We start from the raw sequence: 15,442 nt of genomic DNA on the forward strand, positions 1-15,442 counted from the left end.
TATAATATAATAATAATTATTATTATAATAACAAATCTGGTATTAAAGATTATATAAGACTAATGATGGGGTTTTTCCCCTGAGAATATATTATGAAAATAAGAGAGACAAAATTAGGGAATATAAACTCATGTTTTTTATTAATAACCTCCATTGATCAAACTGTATTTGCATTTGCTATCAATAAATGTCTTTTCCTTCTGCCTTTTTCCAAGTTGAGCATTGGTAGAAAGATAACTTTTAAATAGAGACAGTTCTTATTCATGGAGAGAATGGTTTCTTTGGAAGTACAGGCAGAAATTTGGAGTCCACTTGCTAATTACCATATGCAGAAATAGGATACATAGTAATATAATCACCAGTTGTTATATGGGACTTGTGTGTGTGGGTGTGCTCACTCAGTCGTGTCCGACTCTTTCCTACCCTGTGGACTGTAGCCTGCCAGGTTCCTCTGTTCATGGGATTCTTGAGTAGGTTGCCATTTTCTCCTCCAGGGGATCTTCCCGACCCAGGGATTGAACCTGAGTCTCTTGAGTCTCCTGCATTGGCAGGTGTAGTCTTTACCACTGAGGCACCTGAGAAGCCTTCTTATATGGGAACTGCTCATGTGTATAAAAAAATTGGTACTCACATTCCATAAGAGATCAACTAAATGCACTTTAACTTGTAAAATGTATAGTTCCAAGAGGATAGGATAGTTTGGGGCTTCCCTGGTAGCTTAGCTGATAAAGAATCCGCTTCCAGTGCAGGAGACCCAGGTTTGATTCCTGGGTCAGAAAGATGCCCTGGAGGAGGGCATGGCAACCCACTGCAGTATTCTTGCCTAGAGAATCCCATGGACAGAGGAGCCTGGCAGGCTACATACAGTCCATGGGGTTGCAAAGAGTTGGACACAACTGAGCAACTAAGCACACAGCTCATTAAGATAATAGTAAGTTTTTTGAACAATGACATGATTTGATTTTCTCTCTCAATATGAGCATTTTAATGATTCATTTTCAGTTTAAACTTATAGACATTTTTTTTCTCTACTAATTGGCTGGTCTTGAAACCACTGGTGGATGATCTGGCTTCTTTCCCGAGGGGTGTGTGTCAATAGTAGACTCTTTGATTGTTTTATTTTCCTTTACTGGTATGCTTATTTTTGCCTTTTTAATGGACATTCTGAGAATATATTTCAGGGAGACATTTTATTAATCCAAAATTCTTCAGTAAATCCACAACACAATTATGTCAGTTAAGAGAAATTATTATTATGAATGACTGGAAATAGTTATTTGGCATTTAAATAATTAAAGCCAATAATGTAACTATAAGATATTTTAACCAAATACTAAATTTTTAAAAAACAGTCTACTTTTTATTTACCAGATCTTTACTGAATCAATAAATATTACATTTTCTAAAAATGACAAGTCACAAAGATGCATAAAATTCAGCAAAAATAGATGAAACAAATATGCCAAGGAAAATAAGAGTAACAGAAGAAAGTGGAGCCAGAAATTAGAGTAGTGTGTAAAAATACATGTTAGAAGTCAAGAGTACAGAAAATTCATGTTGAAGATGAGTCATAAATCTGGTGTCAACCTCCAGTCATTGTGTCTGAAAGAGAAAACAACTAGGTACAAGAGTCGTAGATCCTCTAAGATGACAATCAACTAGTTTTGTAGAAGAAGCATTATTATCCTTGTAAAAGAGAGTAAAGATAACTTTTTTTTAAAGATTGTTTTTTTGATGTGGACCATTTTTAAAGTCTTTGTTGAATTTGTTACAACATTGCTTCTGTTTTATGTTTTGGTTTTTTGGCCTCAAAGCATGTGGGATCTTTGCTTCCCAACCAGGGATCAAACCCGCACCCCTGCACTGGAAGGCAAAGTCTTCCCCACTGGACCGCCAGGGAATTCCCAAGATAACTTTTTCTTCATTTCTTTATAGTGAAGAAAACCTCTGGCAATAATAAGTAATAACAGCCTTCAGAAGAAAACCTGAGTGGGTTTCATAAGGCAACTTTTCACATTATCTTTTAATTTAGGCTGACGGCATAAAAAAAATTGCAGCTTGGCAAAACTGCATTTCAAGTTCACTTCTCTTTGATAGATGTTTACATATTAAGAAGAATGAAGTCATATTCCTCTTGCTTTTATCTGAGTTTTCTTCAGCCTGACCTTTTGAATGGCACGCAGTGGCAGGATTAGACTCCTTGACGGAAACCAGGGTGGTGTTGCCATGGAAGCATGGAGTCTGACTGTGTGTCCTTCTTCTTATGACAGTGTCATGAACCTGGACGACCTGACCCGGCGAGGGCTGTACCTGAGTGACATCCCTCTGCACGATGCCACTCGGGACCTGGTGCTCCTGGGAGAGCAGTTCAGAGAGGAGTACAAGCTGACCCAGGAACTGGAAATCCTCACAGACAGGCTGCAGCTCACGTTACGAGCCCTGGAAGATGAAAAGAAAAAGACGGACACGTAAGAATGTAACCTGTGGTTACAGATAACAGGGCTGTCCTGCATGGTGGATTCTGCGGCTCTCGTGTGGTTAAGGCTGACAGACTGTGACTAGGTCCAAGCTCAGGTTACTCGCCGCATGATAGGCCAGTAAATCCAGAGATGGGGTGTTGGGGCAAGGAACAGAGACTTAATTATGAAAGCCAGCAGATGGAGCAGATAATGAACTCATGTCCCAAAGACCTGTCTTGCCTGAGTTAGAATTCAGGCTCTTTTAATTTAAAGGGGAGGGACTCAAGCCAAGTGTTTCCTAGTTCCCAGCAGCCTCCAGAGTGGGTGTGTTAATTTCTTCTTGCCTGCAGCCACTCACAGGTGGGCCTTGTCAGGACATTTCCTGTGAGCTGAATAAAGATATTTTAGCTTAATGCTTATCACCCGGGAGGCAAAGTGCCCAGAGATGGGACATTACATATAATTTAGGCTTCAAGGCAACATCACTTCAGTGATTGAATAGTAATAGCATACAAGGGTTCTTCTCTGTACAAAGACTCCAAGTTGTGGAACCTGTCGCAGTTATGGAGTCCTAAATAAATAATCTCTTGCACGTCACTTAAATCTGTCAGGTACACAGAAAGAAATCAGTCATAATAGAAATGGGGATATGTCTTCTAATTTTACAAACCAAGCTGAAAGAATATACGACAAATCATGTCTCTGCAAATCATTAGAATAACTCAAGTGCATGTTTCAAGTCTGACTGCCCGTTCATCCATTTCTTCACATAGGAGTGTGTACTGAGAATCCTCTCTGTGCCAGGGCTGACAGGTGCTGGGGTACACTGAACAGTGAGCTTAGATTTGGCCATTATATTTTCAAAGAGTTGAATGCCAAATTATTTTAGAATTTGGCAGATATGAATCTGATAGACTGTAGTGTCATCTATGATGACAGTGATTACCTCTGTAATTTGATTCACGAACAAAAGTATCAAAATACAAAACTATACAAAACTATGAACGGTGCTTTAAATTTTGAAACAGTGGGCAAATGACATTTAAGATTGTATTTCAAGTAATTTATTTAAACAAATAGACATTGTGCATACCACTTGGCCTTGCTTGAGGAATAGAGCTATATTAGAAGTATATTAATTAAAATTAATCAAAAGCACAAAATCACTGACTTGCGTAAAAGAATTTTACCCAGGGTCTTATGTATTCATTTTTAACATTTGTATAATAGGAAGCAATCTTAGAGAATTGACCTGACCTTCCTTCCTGTAGGACTATTTCACTCTACTTGACATCATAGCATTGGTAGCAGAATCACTTCCTGTGATGTCTGATGTCTAATCAGACTTTCTTACACTGATACATGTGTTGCCCATGGATGGATGCAAGGTAAACATGTCAACTGTTTGCCAACAGCATAGATGGATAAAGAATCCAGGTGAATGTCTATCTTCGTCCTTAGCCTCTTCCTTCACTTCTCCTACTCTGTATAATGAAGATGAAAATAATAGTTTATTTGAGATCCCTTTACTTTCCTTGAAGCCCTAACCCCTTAGTCTTTCCAGGTATTTTTCAAATCTCCTGAAGTATACGGGATGAGGCAGGTGCTCAAAATCCCTCCTACTGCTCAAGAAACAACTCAAAATTGTATATTTTAGTATGTGGAACAGCTTCCTTCATGAAAAATAAAACATTGTGAGATAGTGCTTAGAGCTGAGGCTCAAAGTCATCTGGATTTATTAAGTTTGAGTTTCTCAGATCCTGCTCAGCTGTTAAATTGGAAAATCACCTAGGTTTCTCTCTTTGTTGATATTTGATTTTCAAAGTGATTTAATTATAAACGTTGACTACTAATTTTCGTTGAAATGAAGTCATGCTACTGTGCACATGTAATATTCAAAGTAGCCTTAAAGCATTTTATAAAATGTTCTATGTTTGAGAGTGAAAATGAAAGACTGAAGAAATTCCACTGGAGCTAGGAAAAAAATGTGACCTCAGCTTCTTAAACCTAGCCCTGAGGGACAGCTGGCTTCGGGGAGAGATAGGCTGGGAGGTGTCGTTTGCTCCTCCAGTTGTCTAGTCCAGGAGACTCTCGGGTCTCAGCTCTCACCTCCTGTGTGCTTGCTCCTCTCCTCCCCACGCCAATGTCTTCTTGTGCCATCGGCCTGGTCTCAGGATTGTCAAAGAAAATGAGATCTTTTCTTTCCTAGACCAGTTTCTTACTTGCTTTATCAGTTTCTTCCACAGAGAAGTGAGGCAGGAAGGAAAATCTGTTTTCTTTTCTTTCTTCCTCCTGTCCTTCCTTTCTTTTATTGAAGTCTAGTTGATTTACAGTGTTATGTTAGTTTCAGGTCTACAACACAGTGATTCATTTATACATGTATATTCTTTTTCGGATTCTTTTTCTTTATAGATTATTGCAAAATGTTGAGTATGGCTCCCTGTGCTGTACAGTAGGTCCTTGTTGGGGAAATATGTTTCATGTCAGGTGACAAATGTTGAGGCAGGCAGCTTGCCCCTGAGAGGTGAATGTGTCCCTGGGAGCCCATGGTGTTGCAAGGGTCAGACACGACTTAGCGACTATACTACCACCACCACACCGCAGAGCTAAGTGCTGGGATGACTTCTTTCATCCCATGAATATCACAGTTGGAGCGTTGAAACACAAGGTGCATAGAACAACTTCAGCTTCCTGGTGTCTGTCCTTTGTTTTGTCTGGTTGTTTTGTTTGGCGTATTTTGATATACTTTGAATTGGTTTGGATTAGGAGATGTTTGGATTGGTTTATAACAAACCAATTATTTATATTTTCTAGCCTTGACTTATAAATGTGGCTAATGATGAGTGTACTAGCAGAGTCTTCACTGTGCACATGGCACCCAAGTCTCTAAAGTGGGCAGTAGAAGCACTAAAGCAGCTCTCAGCATCTCTCATGATGGCTCTTTCCTGATCCCTCTGGACAGGTTGCTGTATTCTGTGCTTCCTCCATCTGTGGCCAACGAGCTGAGGCACAAGCGTCCGGTGCCCGCGAAGAGATATGACAACGTGACTATCCTCTTCAGCGGCATTGTGGGCTTCAATGCTTTCTGCAGCAAGCACGCGTCTGGGGAAGGGGCCATGAAGATTGTCAACCTCCTCAATGACCTCTACACTAGATTTGACACTCTGACGGACTCCCGGAAAAATCCATTTGTTTATAAGGCAAGTCTAGGCCCTGTCCGAATGCAGTGCCATTCATTACTCTGAATTTTCAGACCCTGTCTTCCAATGGCGTGGCAGTCACAGTCCCTGACTGTAGCCCTGCAGCCTGGGTAGTCAGCTCTCATGCATTCATTGTTTACCATTTTCTTAAATAATTACCTCTTGTTCTAAAATAGTCTCTTCCCTGTAACTCAAATGAATGGAGCAGATGCTTCCCTAGTTAAAATATTTAGCAACTTATTTGCACTTACGTGAATAAATCTGTACACGTGGTTTATCACACATAATATAAACGTAGCATTTGTTTCAGTGCTCTGCCAGAGATATTTTTTACTGAAAGGTATAAATGATTTGCACAGTAGAGAAGTCATGGAGCATAGGAGGGGTGCCAGGGACTCAGACCTGCTTTTAGATAACATCAACTGGAAATAAACATTCATAAGGCATTTCTGCCCATGGTTTCAGTTAGAAAAAAATTATAACATTGAAAAAATGAAGTCCATGGAATATTGCTTAGTAAAGGCAAGAATGTGAACTAAACCATCCCCAGGCATCTGGAGTCATAGCGGTGCCACAGGGACTATTTATTTTTATGGCCATTTCCTGAGGAACAATGTAACACGGTGTGAGCACATCATAAAGATAAATGGTTAGTGACCAGGATGAACGACTGAACTTAGGGAAGTGGTGCTTTGGCCCATCAAACCATCACTGTTTTAAGGGGGAATAGGGTCGTAAATTATTCTACTGGGTCCTAAGGATGTCTAAGGTGAGAAACTAGGACTTACTAGAAGAAAAATAATACTGTGTTCTGTCCCTGCCTGTAATCAGACTTCAAGTGCCAGGTGTGTACATTTCAAATACTGACCAGTTTTCTTCTTGTTGGCATCGAATATATTAGAATTTTAAGAGATAGAGGGGAGGAAAGTTGAAAGTTATTGATGGCAATTGGAAAAGCATGTTTTGTGTAAGGGTGGCACATGAATCAGTCATGCTTGTACTAACCAGTCTGCACCCTACCAGGTGGAGACTGTCGGGGACAAGTACATGACGGTGAGCGGGCTGCCGGAGCCGTGCATCCACCACGCACGGTCCATCTGCCACCTGGCCTTGGATATGATGGAGATTGCTGGCCAGGTCCAAGTAGATGGTGAATCTGTTCAGGTTAGTAGATAAAACACATATTTTAATGGTTGTAATAGGCCTTTTGTACAACTGATTTATATTCTTGACCAGCAAGTCATTCATTATGCATAAGGAATTGCATCTTGACAACAAAGATTAAATATTTTTAATGTTTTTTTAATTGAAGTATATTTTACAATGTTGTGTTAGTTTCTACTGTACAGCAATATGATTCAGTTATATACATATGTATGTGCTTTTTTTTTCATATTCTTTTCCATTATGGTTTAATTCAGGATATTGAGTAGAGTTCTCTGTGCTATACAGTAGGTCCTTGTTGTTTATCTATTTTATATATAGTAGTGTGTATCTGCTAATCCCAAACTCCTATTTTATCCCTCCTCCACTCCCTTTCCTCTTTGGTAACCACAGATCTGTTCTCTATGTCTATGAGTCTGTTTCTGTTTCATGGATAAGTTCATTTGTGTCAAATTTTAGATTCCACATATAAACGGTATCGTATGATATTTATCTTTGTCTGACTTCACTTACTATGCTTGGTCCCTCCATGTTGCTGCAAATGGCATTATTTCATTCTTCTTATGGCTGAGTAAAATTGTATTGTATATATATACTACATCTTCCCTATCCATTCATCTCTCAGTGGACACTTAAGTTGCTTCTGTGTCCTGGTTGTTGTAAACAGTGCTTCTGTGAACATTGAGGTGCATGTGTATTTTTGAATTAAAGTTTTCTTTGGATGTGTGCCCCACAGAGGGATTGCTGGATCATATGGCAGATCTATTTTTAGTTTTTTAAGGAACCTCCATACTGTTCTCCATAGGGGCTGCACCAACTTATATTCCCAGCAACAGTGTAGGAGGGTTCCATTTTCTCCACACCCTCTCCAGCATTTGTTATTTGTAGACTTTTTAATGATGGCTTTTTTGACCAGTGTGAACTGATACTTCATTGTAGTTTTGATTTGCATTTCTCTAATAATTAGTGATGTTGAGCATCATTTCATGTGCCTTTTGGCATCTGTATAAACAAAGACTAATATTTTATTGAACCTATGATATTACATTCTTCCATAGAAATGGGAAATCTGTCCATCTATTTGAAATTACCTTCTTTATTCCATGTGCTGAAAGTCACGAGGATGAGATTAAAACCCCCTGTCCTTTCTGGTTTTTTTTTTTAAATCTCTTTCCTAAATCTAATGTAAGTGGCCAGATTCATACTTTTGAAAGCTTCAAAGAATGTTTCTCTCATGCCAGATTTTGTGAGGGTTTTTGTCTGTAATATGTTTGGAGTTCTAGAGAGTTCTTATGATTTTTATATGATGACTCTGAATTCTTTAGTCTAGCGTGAGCAATAATTCCTATTATTGAATGTATTGAACCAGAGCTTTGATTCTGCAGATAACGATCGGGATCCACACAGGGGAGGTAGTTACCGGAGTCATAGGACAGAGGATGCCTCGCTACTGTCTTTTTGGAAACACTGTCAACCTCACAAGCCGAACAGAAACCACTGGAGAAAAAGGGAAAATAAATGTGTCTGAATATACATACAGGTTAGAGAACACATCTAGGTATCTACTGACTTGAAAAATGTCTCTTTGCAGCTGCTTTAATTCCCTGGGTGATTTTATTACCTTTTACAGTTATCAACTCTGCTTTTAGGATTACTATTATTTTTCAATTAAACAAAAACAAAACAAAAAACTGGTGTGTTGTTCTTTTTTTGGTCACACCATGGTATGTGGGATCTTAGTTTCCCAACCAGGGATCAAACCTGGGGTCCCAACATTGGGAGTGTGGAGTCTTAACCACTGGACCACCAGGGAAGTCTTGGGATTATTTATTTTTTATTTGAGAAGATTGTGTCATTATTTCCATTTTAAATGATTCTGCATACTCTTAGGGATTCCTGCTGTGGTATTTTTACTAAAGCCTTGAGGTACCTTTAAATAATTTACTGTGTGTCATTCCTGTCTCTGTTTATAACTTTGATGTATGTTACTTTCTCTGTGCGACCATACAGCAAGCTTCTCTGCCTGTTCCCTGTCCCCTTCTAGATGTCTCATGACACCAGAAAATTCAGACCCGCAATTCCATTTGGAGCACAGAGGCCCCGTGTCCATGAAGGGCAAAAAGGAACCAATGCAAGTTTGGTTTCTATCCAGAAAAAATACAGGAACAGAGGTATGACTCATAAGAGTATAATTCCTTTTTTTAAGACAGGGTATGAATATGGGGAGCTAAATCATAATCTCTGATAATATGTTTCATTTGCAAAGAATTCTTGCTTACATGAACTTGTAAGTACAGCAGCGGAAACACTGACCCATTAGTGAGCTGGTTAGAACAATGAAGCTGCTAGGGGAGACCTGATGGCTGACAGTTCTGTCCTCTAATGAAATTAAAACCAAAAGCACTGGAGACAGAGAAGCCCTGGTTTTGGTTCTTCTGCCGTAATCTGGCTGGAACCCCACAAGTGAGTGGGCGGTGAGGGGCATCCCTGGCCCCCTCCCCAGTGCCCTGGGTTGCCATGTGGTCACCGCCAGGGCTGAGACATGACCATCTTCAAGGGTGGTTTCCTAACCACGATGCTCCAGATCCTTCTAAGGCCATGCCATCACCTTGTGGAATGTTTGGGGATCTTTGGACATACTAGTCCCTGGTGGGTCTTTCCTGGAGTTCAGTTCAGTTCAGTCACTCAGTTGTGTCCAACTCTTCACGACCCCATGAATCACAGCACACTAGGCCTCCCTGTCTATCACCAACTCCCGGAGTTTACTCAAACTCATGTCCATTGAGTCGGGGATGCCATCCAGCCATCTCATCCTCTGTCATCCCCTTCTCCTCCTGCCCCCAATCCCTCCCTGCATCAGAGTCTTTTCCAATGTGTCAACTCTGCATTAAGTGGCCAAAGTATTGGAGTTTCAGCTTCAGCATCAGCCCTTCCAATGAACACCCAGGACTGATCTCGAGAGAAGAGTGATTTATGCATGTCTAGAATCTAAATAATTCCTCAGGGAAGCTATAGGTTCGTGCTCATGCTATGGCTGTACTCCATCCAGAACCCATGTGCTGGGGGGTAGCACTGGGGTTTGCTCGAGGGTCCTGTGGCCCACCGTGGCTCACGACACCAAGGTCCCGCCAGCCTTGCCCCTCTTTCAGTGGGCTGCGTCAGAAACAAGCCCGATGCTCTATTCCCTGTTGATGTACTGGTTCTGTCGAGGGGGAGAGACTCCTTGTATGTATTTTCCTGGATGTGCACATGCCCTAAAAATGCTTTTAGAATAGAAGTCGTAAAAGGAATGAAATGCCAAGTTGTAAAATATTTATCTTTATCTTCTTTTCACTGTTTTCACTTTAAATAATTTACTCTGGCACTAGCATGCTTCCTGATGTTCTGATAAATTAGTTTGCCTGAAGCTTTGTTCCTTTTATTTGGGTGGCTGTTTCAGCCAACCTGATGGTGGGAACGGCTTAAAAAAGTGGTAGATATAAATGCAGAGCAAATTTTATTTTAAAAAAAAAGAAAGAAAATATTTTGAGGAATCATGCAAGCTTTCTTATCACTGAAAACTAATCCCCTCTTTACTTGGCTTTTTAAAGGAAACGGAGCAGGATGAAAACTGAATCCTGGACTGTGGGGTTAAGATCGCAGGTTGAGGTCCAGTCTACCCCTAACAGATGCCATGCCTGGGACCAGTGATTCCCTCCGTCCTTTTCATGTTGCCCCAAGCCTTTCTCCTGTGTATCTCTTTCCTTATTCATTATTCAACTTTAGCTCTGCTTTTGATTATTTTTGAGGTTTAGTATGTTATCTGAAGTTTGGCTTTGTGTGGCTGATGTGAGCTTCACGTATCTTCAGATCGACTACGCATCGCCTGGCATGGTGGTTTTCAAGTAGTGGGCACCCAATAAATATTTGGTGAATTTAATTAAATGAAACTGAACAGTATTCAGCCATGTGTGTATATATATCATGGTTTTCCACATCTGTTCAGTGTCTCTATATGTGTATATTTTAATGACTATAACATATAAAAAGGTTTTATTGTGTTGGTGCATATCATTATAGAAATCGTTTTCTAAAGGAGTGAATCAGAATTTTAGGGGGAAAATGCAATTTATTTTCAGACTCCCTAGATAAGAATATATCATGCTAAGAAAACAGTGTCTATTTAGAATTATGTTAATTTCCCTTCAGAAATAGAGAATATACTTCTTTGCTATTAAACTATCAGGTTATTCATTCAGATCATGTGGCAATTACAGTTCCTCTAAAATGCTATCCTTTGCACTGTATCCTTTGCGTTATAAATCTCATTAACCCCATGCAGCTGTTGGTGAAGGCAGCACTGTTTCACAATGAGCATTAGCTTGGAGTAAACGTTAGGGGCTCTAACTATATCCAAGGATGAAGCGGGAAGCACAGCTGGGGTGTTTTGGTTGGTCAGAGCCCCTCTTGGCCCTTTCTTCCCAGAAAAGAGCTCCTTTGTCTTAGCTCACAAGAACTTGATTCTATCCAGGGTGCCATCTTGAGAAAAGTTACTTTAATTTCAACATAGAATGCATTCCTGTTGGAATCATCACCTGTTGTTCTTCATTATCTCTGATAATTTATTAATATCTATCTTTATAAAATACAGGACCACTACTTTTGTGTAAAAATGTTTGTCTTTAAATATAGCATTTCCTATCAGCACGTTGATAACTTGTATAAATGTTCCATGTTCATGTGTAAGAAAACCTGTAATAAATTATTTTTTCCACTTGTCTCTAGACAGTTTTTGATTCAATAAAAATGATGTGAATGCTCTTATTGGTCTTTTGACTAGTGCCATTTTTGGAAATATGTCTTATCATTTTGCCTCTGATAGACTTTCATTTTGATGCCCTGCTGTTATGGTAAAGCTGAGTGGCTCCTATTCCTCAGGATTATTCCTATATGATATTTTTCTTTAGGATCAACACAGTGACAGCAGCAAGACCAGCACTGGGTGGTGGGGGAGTGGATACACAGATACATGGGAAGTGACATCAGCTCTTGAAGAGCTCCCCCCATTTTGGGAGTGAAAGACATGTGTCTAAGTAACTAAACTATTTGATATTCATAGGGATTTTATTGTTCAGTAGCTCAGTCATGTCCAGCTCTTTGTGACCCCATGGACTGTGGCACACCAGGCTTCCCTGTCCTTCACCATCTTGCTCAAACTCATATCCATTGAGTCTATGATTTATATTGATAAAACGTATTCAAGACACAGAAAGAATACTTAGAGAATGAGAACCAAGAGGGATCAGAGAGAGGAGGAGGGAACCAGCTGGATTTTGTGAAGGTTTGTCTAAAGCTGAATGAATTCATCCCTTCTCTGTGGTTTCCTTCTGTTCAGCCCTCTTGCGTACCACACACATACACACACAAAAGAACAAAATATTATGTAAAGGTAGGAGATCCTCACTTTGAATTGAGGATATATGTCTATGTTTTTTGGATGGGGAGCTTACCAGGTGGCTCAATGGTAAAGAATTCGCCTGCCAATGCAGGAGATGAAGGAGACTTGGGTTCCATCTCTGGATCAGGAAGATCCCCTGGAGGAGGAAATGGCAACCCACTGCAGTATTCTTGCCTGGAGAATTCCATGGACAGAGGAGCCTGGTGGGTTAATGTTCATTGGGTCACAAAGAGTTGGACACGACTGAGTGACTCACTCAGTCAGTTCAGTTGCTGAGTCATGTCCAACTCTTTGTGACGCCATGGACTAAGCGCACACAAATATATTTTGGAACCAATTCATTATTCCATTTTATTTGCATCCACGGTTCACCAGATGATGTATTCTGTTTTTTTGTCACTGAAGGGTGTGACATTGCAATTTGTAATAAAAATTCTATATGATTGGTCCTAGTCCCTATCCTCATTTCTGGCTCAGAGCTCCGAAAACCACAGGAAATTCCTAAGTGATGAAAAATGACAAAGGCGCCTATTGTTATGTTAATAAAGCGACTCTGGGACTTCAGTGGGGTGGGGGCTGAAGGTGGTTGTTGCCAGGTGAGCCGACTAGGAATTCCACCCTGATCTCTATTTTCTGGGAGGGGAGACGGTTGTTGTCATTTAGTCGCTAAGTCTTGTCCTACTCTTTTGCGACCCCATGGACTGTAGCCTGCCACGCTCCTCTGTCCCTGTGAGGGGAGCAGTTTTGGAGCTTAAATCCTTGCTAGGCCTCTGTGATGAAGCCTTCATAAACCCCAAAGGTTGGAGAGCTTTTGGGCTGGTGGGCAAGGGGAATTTCTGGTGGGTGTAAAGCTCTGTGTCTTTTCCATTAGGCTGTTTCTGAATCACATCCTTTCATGATAACTCGGTCATCTAGTTAGTAAAATGGTTCCCTGAGTTTGTTTCTCTCTAGCAGAATAATCAAACCCAAATAGGGAGTGTGGGAACCTTGGCCCTATAGCCAGTTGGTCAGAATTACAGGTGACAGGGTGACTTTGCCTTGATCTCTGAAGTGGGGGATGTTCTTGCAGGACTGAGCCATTAACCTGGGGAATTGGATGTGATATTGGGTCGACGGTGTCAGAACTGAGTTGAAGTGTAGGACATCCAGCAGGATTCTGAGAATTGCTCTGTGGTGTGTGAAGAAAACACACCCCACATTATAAATGGGTGCAGATTGTTGAAGGGGAAAAAGAAACCAATTCTCTGCTCACCTCTAAGATTTCCCTTTGCAACCTTGCTAATGGCTCTCAGAACCGCTAGAGGGCAGCAGAGGATGCTGGTTAGAATCTAAGGGCCGGATGGGGGAGTGAGGACACAGGGTCTCTCACAGGAAGTGCTGCTCGCTCACTCTCTTGGCTCTGCACTGAAGCGCACTTCCTGTGTGCAACCTCGAATTTTTCCCTCCCACCGTCCCTTACTGACAGTCAAAAGTATATCATAAAAATAATTGTTTTTACCCCATTATGACCATTCATGTAGCTTGAAATCTATTCACACGTATCATGGTCAGAAATTTCACCCACAATTTTTATGCTAATTCTGTAGGAAGGTGTGAAAATTTGTTAAAACAAGCAATTTGTTCTAGAAACTATAATTTTGTACAGAATCATTTTAGGTGAGCTAAGTTGCATGTAGCTCGTGTTAAAATGATTGCTTCTTGCTACTTCTACCGTATTGGAGAGATGACATATAATAGGGTAGATTTTAAAAACCAAACCAAAACAAAAATCACTGTACAGAGAGTTGAGAGCCCATATCCAGTTATGGCAAGGCTAACCCTGTGATCTTGCCACATTCTCTAACTTCTTAAATCCCTGATCTGTGAAAAGAGCTGGTCAAGATGATGTCTAAAGAAGATTCTTGCTCTGAAATTCCAACATTTCTTTGGTGAAAGTTCCAGAGCAGGGATGCTATGATTTTGGCCTGACCACTGGGGACTTCTCAGAAAAACAATCCAAATTCTTAACTGAACTCCTTTTAATCGTCAAGGAACAATGAGGAGATCAACTGGGGGGCTTTAAAGCAAATTTCTAAGAAATAAACAGCTCTCTGGAAAACACCTGTTGGAGACTTGACTCCAAGCTAAAATCACAATGCCTAGGTTATATTAGTGTATTTGTATTAATGCATATGTTTCTATTATAAGCTAGCCCTATAATATTTACCTAATCAGGTTCAAATTCTTTAATAAAGAGTTGGACTTTTGATTCTTTAAATATAAGGGGAGAAAATGTACCTCTATTTCATGCAGAAATCCTTTTGAATAGAAGCTAACCTCTTAAAAATTAAAGACAAGAAGTGTCAATGAGTAGTATATATAGAGGTTTTTATTATTACCAATAATATTTACTACCCATTTTGTACTAATTTACAAAACATTCCCCAGTAAAAAAGAAATCCATAGTCAAGAAAGCCTTCCTCAGTGACCAATGCAAAGAAATAGAGGAAAACAATAGAAAGGGAAAGATTAGAGATCTCTTCAAGAAAATTAGAGATACCAAGGGAATATTTAATGCAGAGATAAAGGACAGAAATGGTATGGACCTAACAGAAGCAGAAAATATTGAGAAGAGATGGCAAGAATACACAGAAGAACTATACAAAAAAGATTTTAATGACCCAGATAACCACAATGGCGTGATCACTCACCTAGAGCCAGACATCCTGGAGTGTGAAGTCAAGTGGGCCTAGAAAACATCACCTCAGAGAAAGCTAGTGGAGGGGATGGAATCCCAGCTGAGCTAGTTAAAATCCTAAAAGATGATGCTGTTAAAATGCTGCACTCAATATGCCATGAAATTTGGAAAACTCATCAGTGGCCACAGAAATGGAAAAGGTCAGTATTTATTCCAAACCCAAAGAAAGGAAATGCCAAAGAATGTTCAAACTACCAGATAATTCTACTCATCTCTTACGCACTAGCAAGGTAATGCTCAAAATTCTCTAAGTGAGGCTTCAAAGGTACGTGAACCAAGAACTTCCATATTTTTCAAGCTGGATTTAGAAAAGTCAGAGTAATCAGAGATCAAATTGCCAAAATCTGTTGAGTCATAGAAAAAACAAGAGAATTCCAGAAAAACATCTGCTTGATTGACTACTCTAAAGCCTTTGGCTGTGTGGATCACAACAAACCGTGGAAAA

The 15,442-nt window shown here is 40.1% G+C and overlaps 1 protein-coding gene across 2 annotated transcripts in view; it reads left to right on the forward strand.

The window, feature by feature from the left end:
* The window catches only part of GUCY1B1 (guanylate cyclase 1 soluble subunit beta 1), a 63,327-nt gene extending 51,701 nt beyond the window's left edge, over nucleotides 1-11,626 (forward strand). For both annotated transcript variants that reach the window (XM_044930376.2, XM_025267961.3), the window contains exons 9-14: nucleotides 2,271-2,468; nucleotides 5,422-5,659; nucleotides 6,683-6,823; nucleotides 8,209-8,363; nucleotides 8,868-8,994; nucleotides 10,414-11,626. In XM_044930376.2, the coding sequence (XP_044786311.1) occupies nucleotides 2,271-2,468; nucleotides 5,422-5,659; nucleotides 6,683-6,823; nucleotides 8,209-8,363; nucleotides 8,868-8,994; nucleotides 10,414-10,437 (883 nt within the window). In that variant the 3' untranslated portion in view covers nucleotides 10,438-11,626. The remainder of the gene's footprint in view (nucleotides 1-2,270; nucleotides 2,469-5,421; nucleotides 5,660-6,682; nucleotides 6,824-8,208; nucleotides 8,364-8,867; nucleotides 8,995-10,413) is intronic.
* Nucleotides 11,627-15,442: the final 3,816 nt, after the last annotated feature.

Source organism: Bubalus bubalis, chromosome 17 (assembly GCF_019923935.1).
Source record: "Bubalus bubalis isolate 160015118507 breed Murrah chromosome 17, NDDB_SH_1, whole genome shotgun sequence".
In the NCBI taxonomy this organism is placed as follows: Eukaryota; Metazoa; Chordata; class Mammalia; order Artiodactyla; family Bovidae; genus Bubalus; species Bubalus bubalis.